The sequence below is a fragment of the Photinus pyralis genome, unplaced genomic scaffold, assembly GCF_008802855.1.
Source record: "Photinus pyralis isolate 1611_PpyrPB1 unplaced genomic scaffold, Ppyr1.3 Ppyr1.4_LG1, whole genome shotgun sequence".
In the NCBI taxonomy this organism is placed as follows: domain Eukaryota; kingdom Metazoa; phylum Arthropoda; class Insecta; order Coleoptera; family Lampyridae; genus Photinus; species Photinus pyralis.
This window is the reverse complement of record NW_022170249.1, coordinates 40,631,474-40,648,631: the sequence shown is the minus strand read 5'-3', so window position 1 is coordinate 40,648,631 and position 17,158 is coordinate 40,631,474. Positions and strand designations below refer to the sequence as shown.

Genomic DNA, 17,158 nt, shown 5'->3' with positions numbered 1-17,158 from the left:
CGATAAACCGATATATTATTCAAAACCATAAAAATGGATTGTGGTTCATAATATTTTCTTACATTCAAATATATAAAGGCCAATTGCTCATCCAGAACTACAGTTTAGTTGTCACGACGTATATCTATAATAAAAAATAAAATGCCTCGTTATGTGTCCGTGGAGTTTAAAGAGATTGTTGTGAAGGTAAAAAGGTTTTTCGAAGAAGAAAAAATGAATGGTGTAGGTAGTGTTGTGAGGCGCGAATATTTCCAAGCGAATTTTGAAATATTTCCGGAAATATTCGAGAATATTCGCATTGCTAAGAACGAATATTCGCACACAGGAAATTTAAGCAGCGAATATTTCCCGTAAATTCTCGAGAACTTTACAAGAACATTCTTCGGAAACTTCCATTTTATACTTGCAGCTGATTTCGCGATTTCACGAGGTTTCGCGAACACGTGCATTCAGTGCTAGTATCTGTAAGGTGAACTGGTGAACAGTAGTGCACTTTTAGTAGTGCGGAGCGGATTAGTTTAGGTACTTTGTGAATTGAGACAACTTGTAACTGAAATGCCGAAATACAAAGGCCGTATATGGTCATATTTCAAAGAGGTTGACAGAAATGGTAAAAGTAATTTTTTGTGTATATTTTGTGGTATGTCGTATACAAAAAATGCCACACGAATGCAATCTCATTTGAAAAAATGTGCCAAATGCCCCCCGCACATTAAGAAGTCGTTTGAATTGCAATATTCGCGCTCGTCATCAAGGGCATCGCATTCCACAGGTGAGTTTAATCAACTTTACGCGATTGCGGGTATGAGATGACGCAACGCAATATTATTAAACAATTTCAGAAATTGATGCAAGTTCAGATAGATCTTATTCTGGGTCGTCTGTAACCACAGAAAGTAGTATTTTAAGGAATTTTGTTGATTCTATCGATGACAATACCAAGAAACAACTAGATAGAAAACTAGCAAAAGCAATTTACTGTTCTGGCTGTCCACTTCGTATTGATAGAAAATTCTTACTGGCAAAATTTCTTCAAGTCTATACGACCATCCTACCAAATGCCATCCAGATATCAGATATCAAATAAACTTCTGAATGACGAGTACGAATCTATAAAATTTGATGTATATGCAAAAATTAAACAAGCCTCTACAGTTGCGATTCAGTGCGACGGATGGTCAAATATTAGGTTTGTAAACATTTCGTTTTTAAACCACCATAAATTAACAACAATTATGAAATTTTAGAAATGAGGCCGTAATAAACTTTATTGTTACAACACCAAAACCGGTTCTCTTTAAAACAATGACAACTGGCGCGGAACGTCACACGGGAGAGTACATAGCCGAAGAATTATTGAAATGTATTGCGGAAGTCGGTGAGGAAAAAATTTTCGCTGTTGTTTCTGACAATGCCACTGCCATGGAGAAGGCAAAAAAAATTGTGACTACGAAATATCCGTACGTAACTGGATATTCCTGCGCGGCCCACACCATCAATCTCTTAGTGGAAGATATCATGAAGCTACAGTCTTTAAAGAATGTGGAGTCTTCATGTCGAGCACTTATTAATGAAATAAGGGGGTCGCATATAAATCAGGCAACTTTCAATAAAATTCAAATTGAAAAGTATGGTAAAGTAACTAGTTTAAAATTGCCTGTGAAAACAAGATGGGGATCCATCTTATATTGTTTGAATAGCCTCTTAATTACTAAACAAGCTCTGCAACTTCTTGTAATAAGCCAGGACGGTGAAGGAATCAAGTTGTCAAAAACTACTAGGCATCATATTCTGGACAACGATGTTTTCTGGATTAGGTTGGAGAAAATTAAAAGTATATTAGAACCCATTGTAAAATGGATTACTTTACTGGAAGGAGATTCTGCTAAGATGTCACAAGTTTATGTGGCGGTGGCTGAAATAGATGCATGCATAAAAACGAATGTAAAAGCATTACCAGTTTCTTCTTCTGAAGAAAAGGAGTTAATTACATTATTTGAAAAGCGAAAATGTATGATGTTAAAGCCTATACATTTGTCTGCCTATTTACTTGATCCACATTACTGTGGACAAGAGTTGAGCAATGAGCAACATGTAACTGCAATGCAGTTCATAGATTCAACATTATCTAACCATCCGCAGTTTCAACAGCACAAACAAACTATTTGCGTGGAATTAACTAATTATCTAGCAAAATCGGACATGTGGAGTGTGGACTTTGTGTGGCAAGTCGCATCAAATACTGATAGTATTGCCTGGTGGCAAGGCATATGCAACAAAACAAATCTAAAGGATTTGGCGGTCGCTATTATAGGACTCTCGCCGTCTTCTGCAGCAACCGAAAGGTCATTTAGCACATACTCGGTTTTGCACTGTAAAAGAAGGAACTTGCTGACTTCCGAGAGAGCTGGAAAACTGCTTTATGTCTCTCATAACTCGAAGTTGTTAGACGGAGAAACCAGTTATAATTTTAATTATGTTTATGACAATCCTATTCCAAATGTATTATTACTTGGAGAAAAATCAGCACCAACTATTAGCCTAGTCAATGAACCTTCAACTTCCAAAGAAGAAGAAAGAAATACTTCAAAGTCTATTCCAACAGTTCCATTAGAGTCCGATTCTGATTCGGAATCAGATTCTGAAAATGAATGTGAAATTTCTATTCATGATTCAAATTCTAGTATTGGTGCTGAAGAGTTTTCTGATCTAGATGATTCGGATTCTAAGCAAAAATGAAAATGAAAAATTCTATTTTCTTAGAATGAATGTTTTAGTTTTAGAGTTTTGTGGAGTTTTTTTAAGTTTTTCACTTTTATATATTGTTTCTGTTTGTATTACCTATATATCTTAAATAAACAATATAAAAATCGGATGCATTTTTTTGTTTTTAAAAAACATAACATTACTAAAAGATTGATTCACTCTTAGGTATATTGTAATTACTATAGAATATGGTATATTTTGTAAAAAATGAATATTACCATAAATTCTCCAAAATTCTCAAATATTCTCAAAAATTCCCGAATATTCGCAACAATAAATAAATTACGGGAATTTTACAACACTAGGTGTAGGTCGAGTTCGGCTCAATCAAGTAACAAAACGAACTGCGCAATGCTTGGGAATTAGCGAAAAAACAGTTCAAAGGGTGTCCAATGAAGCAAGTATCAGTGGTATAGTTTCAGGACCAAAACCAAAAAGTGGTAGACCTAAAATAGAGATCGATGATTTTATGAAGGGCGTTATAAGACGACAAATATTACATTTTTATATGGAAAAACGGTTTCCAACCATAGCCGAACTCTATCAACGACTGAAAGATGAGTGTCCAGATTTTCCGCAAGTGTGCAGCACCACAGTAACAAAAGGGGTAAAAGATATGAATTTTATCTATCGCAAATTGGAGAACAGGCCTATTTTAATGGAAGTGAATGCAATAGCTGCTAAAAGAGCCGAATATCTATACGCCATCAAAAGATATAGAGAAACGGGTTGGAATCTATTTTTTACAGACGAAACATGGTGTGGCGCAAACCATTCAAAAAAATTTAGTTGGGTGGAATATATAATCCCGGAAAACCGCGACAGCTTTGACCAATATCGAGGAACCATTCAAGAAATCAATGGGTACAGGGGTGGAATCAAACGACCTTCTGGAGCTGGGCAACGGATCATTATACTTGACATCGGCAACGAAAACTGTTTTTTACCAGGATGTAGCAAATGCTTCATTGGGAAGAAAGGGTCAGCAGATTATTTATTTATTTATTTATTTATTATCCCTCTCTTATTCTGGGCCCTCAACAGGCATGTGCCCAATTACAGAGATCATGACGAAATGAATAAACAGCATTTTGAGGAATGGTTACGATATGTCTTGGGGGTGATTCCCGATAAGTCAGTTATTGTACTTGATCAAGCACCTTACCATACAATGTTGAATCCTGAATTTCGAAACCTAACAACTGCATGGAGAAAAGCAGACATAATTGAATGGTTAAATAAGCGAAAAGTTCAGGTACCAGAATACTTCGATACATTCGATCAAATGACAAGGCCTTCACTTTTGCAATTATCTCGCATGTACAATTACAAAAAACAGTCTTTTCTGGAGAAAGTGGTAAACGATGTTCGACAGGTTAAAGTGAAGCTTTTATGGCTTACAGTAGCCCATTGTGAGTTCAACCCCCTTGAATTGATATGGGCGTATGTCAAAAATAAAGTTGCAAAGCTAAACACAACATTCAAAATTAAAGACTACATTTTACTCCGATAGTAGTGTAGGAGTGATAAAAAGAAGGTGATGTGAGAAATTCAATGCGAGTTATTGCATATAAATGCAATTCATAACCGATAATATTCAATAGTAATAATGGAGTCCAAATGTCAGTGGTTGTATAATTACGTGCAGGAGTACGTGCCACCAGTAAGTGCTTGTTCACAATGGACATAAGCGTAACAAAAACATAACAGATACATAATTCATAATGTTGAATAGTAGCAAACCAACGTATGTGTTCACAATGATTACATAATTTTTATTTTTTTGTAAATGTTTGCGTATCTTTTATGTCGTACCGAAACGGTACATAAAAATACATAAAGTTGGGTCGGTTTCAACTTTACGTAGGTTTTATGAAAAATCTAGTGGAATTAGGTGTATTTCTGTTGGGTACAAAGATGCAGCACTGCGCTGTTGGTTTGACATTTCAGTTACTATACGTCTAACGTTGATGACATCTCTTCTGCCAACATAATCTGGTAATTTTGAAATTGGTACATAGTTTTTGGCGGATTATTTCATAGTTTGGTGTGGTTTGGTCGTTCGTGCGTTATTCTTTGATTATCCAACCCGACATGGAAAATATAGACGTCGAATTACTAATTAGTTTGGTGCGATTAAAACCCTATTTATTTAATAAAGGGGACAAAAGATATAAGGACCTTGTCCTGAAGGAGAACGCGTGGAAGGAAATAGCGGATACGCTTAATTCTACTGGTAGGTTTAAATTTTCATTTACTGTGATTCAGACACACGATTCTTATTATTTTTGTGCAGTTCCTCAAATCGTGAAATTGTGGAAGTCGTTGAAGGATCGATTTGGACGCGAAAGAAAAAAGATCAAAATTATCCCTAGCGGCAGTGCAGCTGGGGAGCGTACAAATTGGGCTTGGTACGATGACTTGTCGTTCTTGAACGAGTTCATCACTGAAAGACGAAGGAGCTCTAATATGAACAAATGTTCAGGCTTAGAAACTAAGTTGTCCACACAAGATATGCTAAACAGCCAAGCATCAGTTTCATCAATGGATGGTGGTAGTGACGTCGAATCGCACAGTAACGGCATATTATTGGTTGAATCTCAGCCTCAATATAATATGCAGGCTGCAGATGGTATGTTACTTCACTTTCCCTATTTACGACTTTATGTCTAAATTTGTTACTGATTTAAATGCAAATTCGCGAGAAATACCATTTGCAACAATCCCATCTTCTGTACCAACACAGCCGGTGAGGGGTATTATGAAGAAAAGTAAAAACATATCACAGGCACGCGAGCGTGCGGATATACCTGCTGACCTCCTTCCTGATGGTATGTACCTACCTAAGTAAACTGTGTTAACGTTACATTTACTTACTTATTCATATAATTTTATTTATTTAAATTAATTAAATATCATTAATTTATTTTACAGAAGTGATACGCCCTTCCACGTCTACCAAGCGGCTGGTGGAGACGCCGTCAACCAAGCGCCTCGAAAACACTCCGAAGAATCTTCTAAAAATGTCGAATGCAGTTGATACGTGCATTCTGGACACACTGCAAACTCTTAACAACAGAAAAGTCTGTGAAGAGTCCGCTTTTGGAGAGTTGGTGGCTACTGAACTGTCCCGAATTAAGAATACCTCCAAGAGGAGGGAATTAAAACGAAAAATTGTAGAGCTAATTTATTCAGAGGACAATTATTAAATTATGTATTCAAATTATAACCATTGAACAAAATTAAAATTATTAAGCTATGTCCGTTTAACATATTCAATTTGTCCCTGTTTAAAACCCGCAGGCGTCAAAAAATATTTAGCTAGATTATTCCTCATTTGATTCGTAGTAAATGAGGCATTATTGCTGCCCAGTCTAGGACATGGTTCTAGGCTGCAACCTTCTACTTCCTGCCTCCACCGTCCCAAAACATCTTCATTGTCCACATAATTCGGTGGGGAATAGCGGTCCCGTGCTGGTAGCGAGCGTCTTATAAAATTATGCAAGCATACAGTGGCCTTTATTATGCTGTCCGCTGTGCCAGGTGATGCACAGATTGCTCGGTGAAAAATTCTCCATCTTGCAACTAATATGCCAAACGTATTTTCAATTACACGTCGTGCTCGCGATAACCTATAATTAAATACTGCTTTCAACACATTCAGCATTTTTCCCGAAAATGGACGCATTAAATTTTCGCACAATGGAAACGCCGCATCACCGACAAAAAAATATCCCATCAACTCATTTCTACCAGGCAATACATCTCGTCCTGGTAAAGGCATTGTTCCATTTGATAATCTTTGTCCAAATGTGGATGAACTAAAAACGCCTCCATCACTAATGGATCCATAGGCTCCAATGTCCACGTATATAAAGTTGTAGTCGGCATCGCTAACTCCCATCAAAATCACGCTAAAGAAGCCCTTGTAGTTGTAAAATAACGAACCACTTTTAGCAGGGGCGGTTACTCGTATATGTTTCCCATCGATACTCCCAATGCAGTGTGGCATGTTCCAGATTTTCCAGTAATCGCCAGCAATTTTTTTTAAATTTGCATCAGTTGGTTCTGACAATACGATTGGAGATAGTACATTCCATAATACTTCTAGTACTTCCTGTATGACTACACAAACCGTTGATTTTCCGATATGGTAGCTGTTGGCAATTGAAAAGTAGCTATCTCCAGTAGCTACAAATCTGCATAGAATACGCAAATAATATAGGTATTCTTTAAAAAATGTAAAAGGGTATTTACGTACCTCAAAGTGATCAGTAGTCGTTGACTTGGACTTAAGGACTTTCGAATACTTTTCTTCAGCAAATTAGGACCGACTAAGGATAATAGATGATCGAATAATGCTGGAGTCATCCTGGTGTATGAAAAAAACCATTCTTCATCATGCAGCTTCATTTCTAGATACAATCGCTTAAATTCTCCCCTTTTCTCTCGGTCTCGATTTATAGGTCTGACCCACCAGCGCCGTTTTTGTTGTGTAACAACTTTGTCTCTCTGTCTTCTTAACAGCAAAAGCAATAAAACCGATGAAATTTCCATCTCAGTGACACACACAATATACACCACACTATGTTCTTGACGTTTTGCCGAGTTTAAATTTCGGATTTGCGCCTACGCAGATAATTATAATCTTACGGTCACTGTGAACAGTTTCTCCACCTGCGTAAAATTATGTCTTATGCCAATATTATGTTTTATGTATCTGTTATGTTTTTGTAACGCTTATGTCCATTGTGGACAAGCACTAAGTTTTCTTTTAAAATTGATTAAATGATTGCTATTGTAATAATAGGGTTATAGATTTATGTGCCCATGCGCACACACCTTACAATACAACGAGCGGCGGCACGTGCTCTTATTTATCGAGCCGTTCTTTGCAGACCATTACATTTGGCTATTTGCCAATAACAACAATGAGCCTGAGGGACGAGGCTTGGTGGACGCTCGAGTAGGGCCGTAAGTGACTATAGTTAAGAGTTGTAAATCTAATCATTACTACTTTCAGGAGGTACCAACAGCCATGCTATAACTGTATATAACTAACTAACTGTACAATTTTTATACTTATATTAATAAATACAATGTTACGAATAGACTACTCGGTGGTTGTATAATTACGTGCAGGAGTACGTGCCACCAGTAAGTTTTCTTTTAAAATTGATTAAATTGTTGTCACACAGTAGAAAATCAATGAATGAATTTATCCAATTTTTAATGACTACATAATTATAAATCGAGAACAAATTACTCATGGAGCTAAACTCAAAATCTAAGTAGTCATCTTCCTCCCGATATTGGTAAAATAGCCTTGTACTATGCAATCACGTAATTGTGTAATGAGAATTTCTAACCACTGACAGGATTCTGTGGATGATCAAGGTTCTGCACGTGTTAGTGCTTTGCTCACCATAGGGTGTTGTCAGGAGGATATGACGCCAAGAGTATGAAGAGTTAAATAGCAGATGAGGATTGCTAAGCGGACGGTCGGTAGTACACAGTGCCATACAATAGTTATAATCTTCCTACCAGAATGCAAAGGTAAGATTTTGTAATATTTGCTTCAGCTTACAGATAAACAATAAACCTTTAAACAATGCAATTCTCTATCTGTAACTACGATCCCCAATTATAGTCACGTCACCTCTCGTATGCATAGAGCTACCCCCTAGACGTGACACTATTCTGTTAAGTGCCTCTGCCAAATTCACAGATGTGTGGCTTTCAGGAAAAATTGCACACTCTAGAAGCACTGAGTGAGGTTTGAAATCTGCATCAATAAAATGCGCAGTTACCGCCATAAAATGTCGTTGTTTCTTGAACTCCAGCAGTCCGTTGTGATACATGCTTTCCTTACTCCCGAAGTGACGTCTTTGGTAACAGTCTTACACTTCTCGTACATAAAAGGAATTAGAGTTTTTGATATAGTTTTACGAGAATGCAAGTCGTAATTTGGATTCAGCTTCTTGACGAAAGCTCTAAATCCCTTGTCCTCTACAATACTAAACGGTTGGAAATCTGTTATAAATAATTGAAGTAAAGCATCACCTATTTGTTTCTTTGTCAACTGGGAAATCTTTTTTGGAATAAAACTAGTCATTCTTTGCTGTACGGTTGTCGTTGAATGAAGTTTTGGAACATGCCGTGGAGTTTGTTCGGCTGTAGTAGCAGTAGTTGGTGTTTCTTCTGGTGCCTCCTGAACTTTTGCATTCTACAATTCGATAGGAAATTTAATTATTAAGGATGCACGGTTTATTGTACATTCCATTGTAACTTACATCATTTGCAACTGGATCTACTACATCGAATTTAACAGTTGGGTGCTTTCTTTCTAAATGTCGTTTTAGATTAGATACAGAAGTCTTGTAAGACAATGTTTGTTTACAGATGTCACATTTTGCAAAATTTCCGTCAATGGGGGTAAAAAATTGCCATACTTTACTAGTTTTCTTTTTCGCGTCCATTGCGCCACATAAACATAAAAGGAATAAATGAACGGCAATCGAATTATCAAATAACTGAATCTGAAAACTGGGAGCACCTTTTGCATTTAAAATATAAACTGAAGCTGAACTGGTGGGTCGCTAAATCTTGTAAAATGTAAATTCTGAACGTGGAACGTGCAATTGTGCATTATCGTCAGATTTCAGATAAGAAACGGAGATATAAGAAATACGTTTATTTATATTTTATTTTCTTGCTACAGTTTTAAGATTCCGAAGCGTCAGCCGTGTTTGATGTGTTGGCCTTGGCGTGGGAGCGCTATCATTAAAATTAATTACCGCTCTTTGGTGTTCATGCTGTTTTGCCTGCGAATTGCGAACTGTGAGTCAAGTCAATGACTAGACTAGCACAATTTCCAATCCTATCACTGTTACAAAGTCACTGGTTCCGGTCACAGTGATTGGTCCGGAGCAGTCACACATCACTGTGACTATGAAATCACGGTTTGGCACATCTCTAGATTAGGCACGTTTAAATTGTTAAACCACCACAAAAACTCCGTGGCTTGAAGCCAGACAGTAGTTAAACAAGGAGAGTTCTGGCACAATGTAAATCTCCATAAGCGCAATGTATTTCTTATGGGAGATTTCAGTGACAAAAACTCACTTTTTGGATCGGTCTTGATTGCGGTGTTTTTTGTGGGGTTGTAGATGTGTGTTTAGGGGTTAGTAGATGTATGGGGGGTGGTTGTTGATGAGGGTAGTAAGAAAAATAAATTTTGAGATGTCTTAGTAAGACGAGACGGGTCTGCGGTGTTTTTTTTTGTGGGGTGGTAGATTGTGTTTGGGGGTGGTTGCAGATGTGTTTAGTGGGTAGTAGATATGAGGGTGGTTGTGTGTTAAGGGGTAGTAAGAAAAAATTGGCCAGCGCGCGATTTCTAATTTTAGTTTCTGTTATTTTAGTAGAGCGCGAGTGTAAATGTATTTGTTATGGGATGAGATTTTGTGTACAAAGTTGCGAAAATCTTCATAAGTGCAATGTATTTCTTATCTAGAGATGAGTGATTTCGTGTATAGTATGCAAGTATGTGATACTTTTGAGGTTTTCCTGTTGACACATTACGCATCATTCTGTAAGTGACGATTTGTTATGAGAAAATGATGAGTAAAATGCGTGTAATATCCACAATTGATGACATTATTGCGGATTATTAATCCTTTTTATCAATAAGGGATGTATGCATCCGCGATTTTCTCCTATAAAAGACAATTTCTAATGTTAATTATAAAAGTCGCGCTTACATACAATGGCACTAAACTTGACAAAATGCCAGTGGTGGCATCTGCAGGTGCATCAATTTGTGCCTGAGGTAAGAAAACTATATTATGCTTTTGAAAATTAATAATAATTTATAATTTTGCAGGGGTATATTTTATTGTGCCCGTGTGCTCACAATATCCACTATAATGAGCACAGAGATCTACTCCTATACATGGAACCTTTCTTCGGGGATTATTTTAGATGGGTGTTTACGAACAGTTTGCCCGAAGGAAGTGGTGTTGCCTACTGCAGAGTAGGACCGTAAGTTGTTGTTTTGTGCTTGTTGTTGAAAATTATTTACAATTGTAATTCTCTTTAGCGTGTCTTAGTTATAAATGTAATATAATTCTTTTTCCAGACGAATCTGCATCTACAATGTACAGAATTGTATATAGGAATAGGAAGGAGAAGCAACGACGACGACGACGACGATTCTGCAATATATAGAGAAATTGTTTATAGGAATGTTATAACAATTTATTAAATAAAATTGTGTATAAGTATTCGTACACATTTATTAATTACAATACATAAAACATTAAGCGTCTTAAACAAATGTTAGAGAATGATGCAAGGGTCTTAAACAAAATATAAAAAATGTTAGAGAATGATGCTGAAGTATTTACAGTATTAGACATAAAACATTAAGCCTAGTATAGTCCACTGCAAAGTAGATAGTTATCAAATTCTAACAGATCGATTTTGAGTGGATCTTTATTAATATGACAATAAGAGCTATAATGAGGTAAATCACTTAGTTCCAACTCAGGTTGTAGAATGATATTAAGTTTATCATATTCAATGTTCATAATAAATTCTTGAACTCTGCGAATACAGTCAATTTCACGTTCTTTATCGTACTTTTTACAGCCCGCAGCAGCAGAAGCAGCTTCATTGCCTTCTTCTTCTTCTTCTTCTTCTTCTTCTTCTTCAGTGTCACTATTACATTGTTAAACAGCGATGATGATGATGCGGCCGTCAGGGATGACAACGAGTACCATGATGCTGTAGGCTTGAGTTTTGTTGACTGTGGTGGTGGTGGTGGCATTATCCATGGATGGTTACATATTGATGTGGGACGAATTATTTCAAAATATTCGTGAGGCTTTATGTGTCTAGACCTAACAAAATCGCAAACTTCAACTAGAAGCGATGAATTATTGAACACAGGCGCCAGTTTAACATAACTTTTTTCAAAAATTTTAATGTTAGTGTTTCACGCACAGTTGTTTTATACATAATTTTTACTACCCGTTCTAACCACAATCTTTGTAAATATTCTAATAAAATGTTCGGCGTGATAATATGACCGTATATGTTTGATGTTTCAAAAGATTGTAATTTAAACTTGTTTAAAAGTGTAATTCCACAAATTTGTTTTAAGCTCCTAGGTTGATTTAAAAAAATGAATTTCGTATAACCTGCACGTTCTTTTACAAATTCAAAATCTGTAGTATATGGCAGTAGCACAATTTCCTCTTCTTGATTTATTTCGATTGTTTGTCTATGACCATCAATTGCAGATAGAGTTAATAATACTTCAGCACCATTCTCTGACATTTTTATAAACACTTCAACACACCCCACACACACGCAAATATAGAAGTCGTTAGAAGAGTTAATTATATACTCTAACGCTTATCAATTTTTATGTCACCGTGGTTTTCTGTTGACGCAAACGGATGTCGCGGTTTCATGTTATCGCAAACGGATGTCGCGGTTTTCTGTTGACGTCGGCGCGCGGTTTCATGTTGACGTGCGAGGATTCGAGAAATTTGACATTCATCAAGGAATGGTGCTGAGAATATAAAATGTGAAAATATGGTCAGGTTATTAGTTTTGAAGATCTACTTTGATTGTAATCAGTCGTGTAAATTACAAAAAAATAAATAATATGGATTTCAACAAAATTTTGAAGAACATTAATTCTGCCGGCATGCTCCAAGAAAGGAAAGTTTTGAAAATTGAGGAAATGGAAATTGGGAAACTATATACAATTAAAAAACACAAATCAATAATGAACCATTATGGAAGAGGAATTGTCTGCGAGCTTGAGGAGGATGGTAATGTTTCCATATTTCTACCTCAACGAATGGTGCGGGAAATCGATGATGATGATGATGATGATGCTCTTACAATTTTGAATGGTAAATATAAAAGAATGGGGATTGTTGTGCATGGTTTACATAATGATCTTCCAAAAAAATTCAACTAGTACCAGTCGACTAGGAACGAGGAAGAGGTGGGGGAGGTTTCAAGTTTACATTAATTATGGTTGCATCGTAATAATATATGGCTTTCAATCGTTTGTGTGAAATTGAAAATTACTGGGATAATGGGTAAATCTTTAAAATTAAGGTTGCACGAATTATGTGAAGCGCCGTTGAAGTTTCCGGTTCGATAACAATGTTCCATAACTTTCCCATCATCATCGTCAGTAGTTAAACAAGGAGAGTTCTGGCACAATGTAAATCTCCATAAGCGCAATGCTAAAGTATGGGTTCATTTCAGTGACAAAAACTCACTTTTTGGATCGGTCTTGATAGCGGTGTTTTTTTCGAGGTTTGAGGGGTTGTATATGTGTGTAGGGGTAGTGGATGTGTTTTAGGGGGGTTGTGTGTTAAGGGGTAGTAGGTAAAAACAAATTTCTAATTTTAGAATCATGCTTAGTAACACAAAAGCGGCGTACTTGATTGCGGTGTTTTTTTCGGGGTTGTATATGTGTGTAGGGGTAGTAGATGTCTTTTAGGGGGGTTGTAGATAAGGGGTAGGTAGGTAAAAACAAATTTCTAATTTTAGAATCATGCTTAGTAACACAAGCGGCGTACTTCATAAAATGTATAACTTAGTAGTAGTCGTTTGCGGTTGAGATTTATTTTTAGATGTTATCTTAGTAACATAGCGTTAGAAATAAAACGTCTTGCGGTTCTGTTGATAAGACAAACACATGTGTTTGTGGTTTACTATAATCCTTCAATGGTTGTAGTGTTATCGATGTAGTACAATATTTGTTGCAAGTTTTCGATACAGATTTCGAGATTGTGGTCTACAGATGGAAAAATTTACAATGTTGCTGAAGCAAATATTTATAACATTGAGGTTTTACAACAGAAAAATAAAACGTTATCAAAATGAAATAGGTATAAATATGCAACGTAGTTTAGTCAATATCATTCAAATTTTACTCTCCATAGGTATTAAGAAAAAATGTCAACTATAAACGAAATTACTGTGCCTATGAATAAATGCGAGTGGCTCTTTTCAGTGATTTGTCGGTATGTACCATCGGTAAGTAATAGTGCTTTTCAAGTAATTGTAATCATAACTAATGGTCATATTTACAGGGATATACAGTGCTTTGCCCATGTGCACATAATCTAGTCTACGATGAGACCGAGCACAATTTATTGTTCTTAGAGCCATTTTTTGGGGATCATTTTATTTGGGTGTTTGAGACAAAATGCAGGAGCTCAACAACAATTTTTTGCAGGGTAGGACCGTAAGTAAGGTAACAATTTTTTTGTTTCAATAATTATGTTTGCTTTTATTATTACAGACGACGTATGTCCACCCCAAGAAATTGTTTTTGCTAAATTGGAGGTTTTACCTACTGTTATTTAATAAAAAATATATTTGAGTTATCTTTTTTTATTTTGTGACATATGTATGTATATGAGACCTGTTTTATTATTACAGACGACGTATGTCTACCCCAAGAAATTGTTTTTGTTAAATTGGAGGTTTTACCTACTGTTATGTTATTTAATAAAATATATTTGAGTTATCATTTTTTATTTTGTGAGATATCAACCTGAAGAAGAAGGAAGAAGAAGAATTGATTTAATTAGATGAACATGCGAATGCGCGAAAGTAGCAGTGTCCTTTTCATTTTGCAGCTGCGGTCCATAAATTTTGTTGTTGTAAAATTTGATGATTTCGCGATTTATGTACCTTGTCAATAACTTCTCCCGGATATCTATGCAATATTTCAAGGATGCACAATATGTTGAACGAATTAATATTGAGTGATGGATTCAGAATTGAAAACGCTGTATTTATAAGATCATTTGATGACGTTGCATCGACATATTCGGCTATTAAATCGATGAATCGTTGATAAAATATATTGAAATTATACGAAGTTAACATTTCAAGATAGTAATTAACCATATGTTTCAAACGAAACAATTTGATAAAACTTTCTACTTCCACAGAACAACGAAATTCTCCATCACCGTAGTGTAAAGATCTAGCTTTGGGATTATGGTATATTGCACTATCCATTTCACGATAATTGACAACTTCATCATCTTCGTCGATGAAAGTTGAAAGTTGAGTAAGATTATACCATTCTGGAGGTGTAAAATCAATAAAACCACAACATTTTGAACATCCTATTCGTACAATAGGAGCTGCATCCTTCCATAAACTATATCCAATCGATAGAATTTTTTCACAGCCGTTTCCATTACTGTCATATTTATAAATGAGAGGTGAAATTAATTCATCTGTATGGTTCATAAACGTATAATTATCTTCTACTTCTGATGTTTGTGTTGATATTTCGTTGAAATCAAGACCATAAATATTATTCCAACACGTTTTTGTGATACCCCCATCGCTAACGGTTGAAACTGTTGATTTTGGTGATGATTGTGGTGGTGGTGTTAGAGGTGTTGGTGATGATGATTCTTCTTCAACATCCATAAATAGTGGCACTTTTCGCGATTTTGATCTATTTAAGAATTCGTTAATTTTTTCTTGTGGAAAAACTTGTTGATGTGACATTGTTCATGCACTGCACTTTTAATACTGAAGTTTACTTAAATGTTTTGATTTCTTTTGAACCTTTCCCACCCTCTCTCGAATACACTCTTGACAATTAATCATTTGTGACGCAGGACCATCAATTTGTATTTCATATCTATTATTCCAATAATGTTTATAGCAAAATTGATAATTAAAAAGTTGACGTTTATATTCGTCAGGTAACTTATCAAAATATTGTCCCAACTGTGTTTGAGCATGTTTTTTCAAATATTCAATTGGTATGTCAAGAATTTCTTCTTTTGACATATTCTCAAGAGTTGTAAAATTTTTTATTGCACGATTTATATTATCCATTTTTAGATCAACAACGTTTAGTCTGACGTTCAACACGAAACTACATTTTGAGAGTTTGTTTTCAACTTTTATCAGTCTGAGACATCTACAATTTTTATTCGCTAATGTAGTCATCGTCACTATCGAAGGCGCCATCATCATCTATAAGATTTACATCTGAATCCGACTTACTCAATAAACTTGTTAAAAGGTTTTTAAGTTGTTGCAAAATTGTCTCCTGAGGGCAAGATAGACCAAAAACACCAAGATCCTTTTTAAACGATCTCACTAATCGAGCGCTAAATTCATCATATTCATAGACATGCTGTTTATCGAAAAAATATATGAGACCATTTGTAAATCGTAATACCGAATCAAAGCTGGCCGGTGACCCTGGGAAAGTTTTCACGTGTATGCCGTGACTTTTAGCCATCATTGTACATTCACCAAGTTCCATAACGTAGTCTTTATTGTAAAAAATATATGTTCGCCCTGTATAAGTATTAAGTGCACCGTGGATTTTTGCTGCAGCATTCAGACCTAATACGGTATTCACTCTGGGATACCCGTGTACCAGTCTTAAGGATGGAAATTCCATCATATAGATGTCGTTATTTATAAATAAAACAATTTCACCGCTAGGTCGTTGATAGATTGCATCAATTTGATTGAAGGTCTTCGGTAACCATGTTAACCAATTCGTTATTAATATTGGATCTGTATACACTTTTTTATTTAATGCAATTATCCATAAATATTTTTTGTAGAACACGTAGAGCCTCTCATTCACCACCAAAAATGTATTAATAAATTTCATTTTGGCACATAAATCTGGTTTTTTATCAGCACTTGCAGTTTTTTGTGTATGATGATGATACTGCGTATGAGAAATACTACTCTGACTACTAGTACTACTACTACTACTACTACTACTACTACTACTACTGATGGTAGAAGTAATAGATTCCGAAGGTAATCGATGTGAATAATCTTTAGCCCCGTACAAATTTTGTATAGCCAGCATATCATCCATTGTTAAATCTAAATTTGAATTATCGCGATGAAGATGATGATAATACACAGCGCTCATGATTGCCGCAGGGTCACCAGAATGTTGAATCCCTAATGTATGTCCAATTTCGTGTACTAATACAAAAAGTAAGTTGCTTAAATTTGATGGTACCATGTCCGTTCCTAAATACCAATCATAATCAGTTCGCAAATGAATTTCTAAACGTTTTACTCCTCTTTCAGGTAAAAAACCATGAGCCATTACATCGCCCACTAAATTATGAGGACACCTTACGTTATGGGTCAAATATGTATGATAACCGTTGCGCATTGAAATTAAAATATTTGGATTATTTGGATCATGTATAAACGTTAAGTTTGCGTGACGAGCCCAAATTTGGAAAGCCATTTCGGCTAGGTTGTACAATTGTTGATTTGCATTATGAAATTCCACCTAATAGTTGACGATGGCCATTTCGCACGATGTACTGAAAATTCT

General features: G+C 35.8%; 3 protein-coding genes and 1 long non-coding RNA gene across 5 annotated transcripts; 3 read left to right on the top strand and 1 right to left on the bottom strand.

Moving 5' to 3' along the window:
• The first annotated feature begins 514 nt into the window (after positions 1-514).
• On the top strand, positions 515-2,739 carry LOC116161248. The gene is made up of 2 exons (XM_031474533.1): positions 515-1,189; positions 1,248-2,739. The coding sequence occupies exons 1-2, from the start codon at positions 1,059-1,061 to the stop codon at positions 2,737-2,739; spliced, it is 1,623 nt and encodes a 540-aa protein (XP_031330393.1). The 5' UTR covers positions 515-1,058.
• A 2,121-nt stretch (positions 2,740-4,860) lies between these two features.
• Positions 4,861-5,975, top strand: LOC116161238 (transcription factor Adf-1-like). Its single transcript, XM_031474523.1, has 4 exons — positions 4,861-5,002; positions 5,063-5,398; positions 5,472-5,597; positions 5,701-5,975. Exons 1-4 carry the CDS (start codon positions 4,861-4,863, stop codon positions 5,973-5,975), a joined length of 879 nt encoding a protein of 292 aa, XP_031330383.1.
• A 4,987-nt stretch (positions 5,976-10,962) lies between these two features.
• On the bottom strand, positions 10,963-11,324 carry LOC116168056 (the record flags this gene model as incomplete). The annotated part of the gene is given in 1 exon segment (XM_031483710.1): positions 10,963-11,324. A coding segment is annotated over 1 exon segment (129 nt), but the record flags the coding sequence as incomplete, so codon positions are not given.
• A 105-nt stretch (positions 11,325-11,429) lies between these two features.
• On the top strand, positions 11,430-14,252 carry LOC116168048. Of its 2 annotated transcripts, XR_004144702.1 has the most exons (4): positions 11,430-13,685; positions 13,740-13,833; positions 13,890-14,044; positions 14,102-14,252. It is a non-coding gene; the product is annotated as an uncharacterized LOC116168048 (long non-coding RNA). The 2 variants fall into 2 exon arrangements; XR_004144701.1 differs by having other exon boundaries at positions 13,890-14,252.
• Positions 14,253-17,158: the final 2,906 nt, after the last annotated feature.

Bases quoted from the DNA above. Each gene is read 5' to 3' on its own strand.
- LOC116161238 (XM_031474523.1), top strand. From the start codon at position 4,861: ATGGAAAATATAGACGTCGAATTACTAATTAGTTTGGTGCGATTAAAA. The intron at 5,003-5,062 runs GTAGGTTTAAAT...ATTTTTGTGCAG, and splicing joins GGATACGCTTAATTCTACTG to TTCCTCAAATCGTGAAATTG. The intron at 5,598-5,700 runs GTATGTACCTAC...TTTATTTTACAG, and splicing joins TGCTGACCTCCTTCCTGATG to AAGTGATACGCCCTTCCACG.
- LOC116161248 (XM_031474533.1), top strand. From the start codon at position 1,059: ATGCCATCCAGATATCAGATATCAAATAAACTTCTGAATGACGAGTAC. The intron at 1,190-1,247 runs GTTTGTAAACAT...ATGAAATTTTAG, and splicing joins GACGGATGGTCAAATATTAG to AAATGAGGCCGTAATAAACT.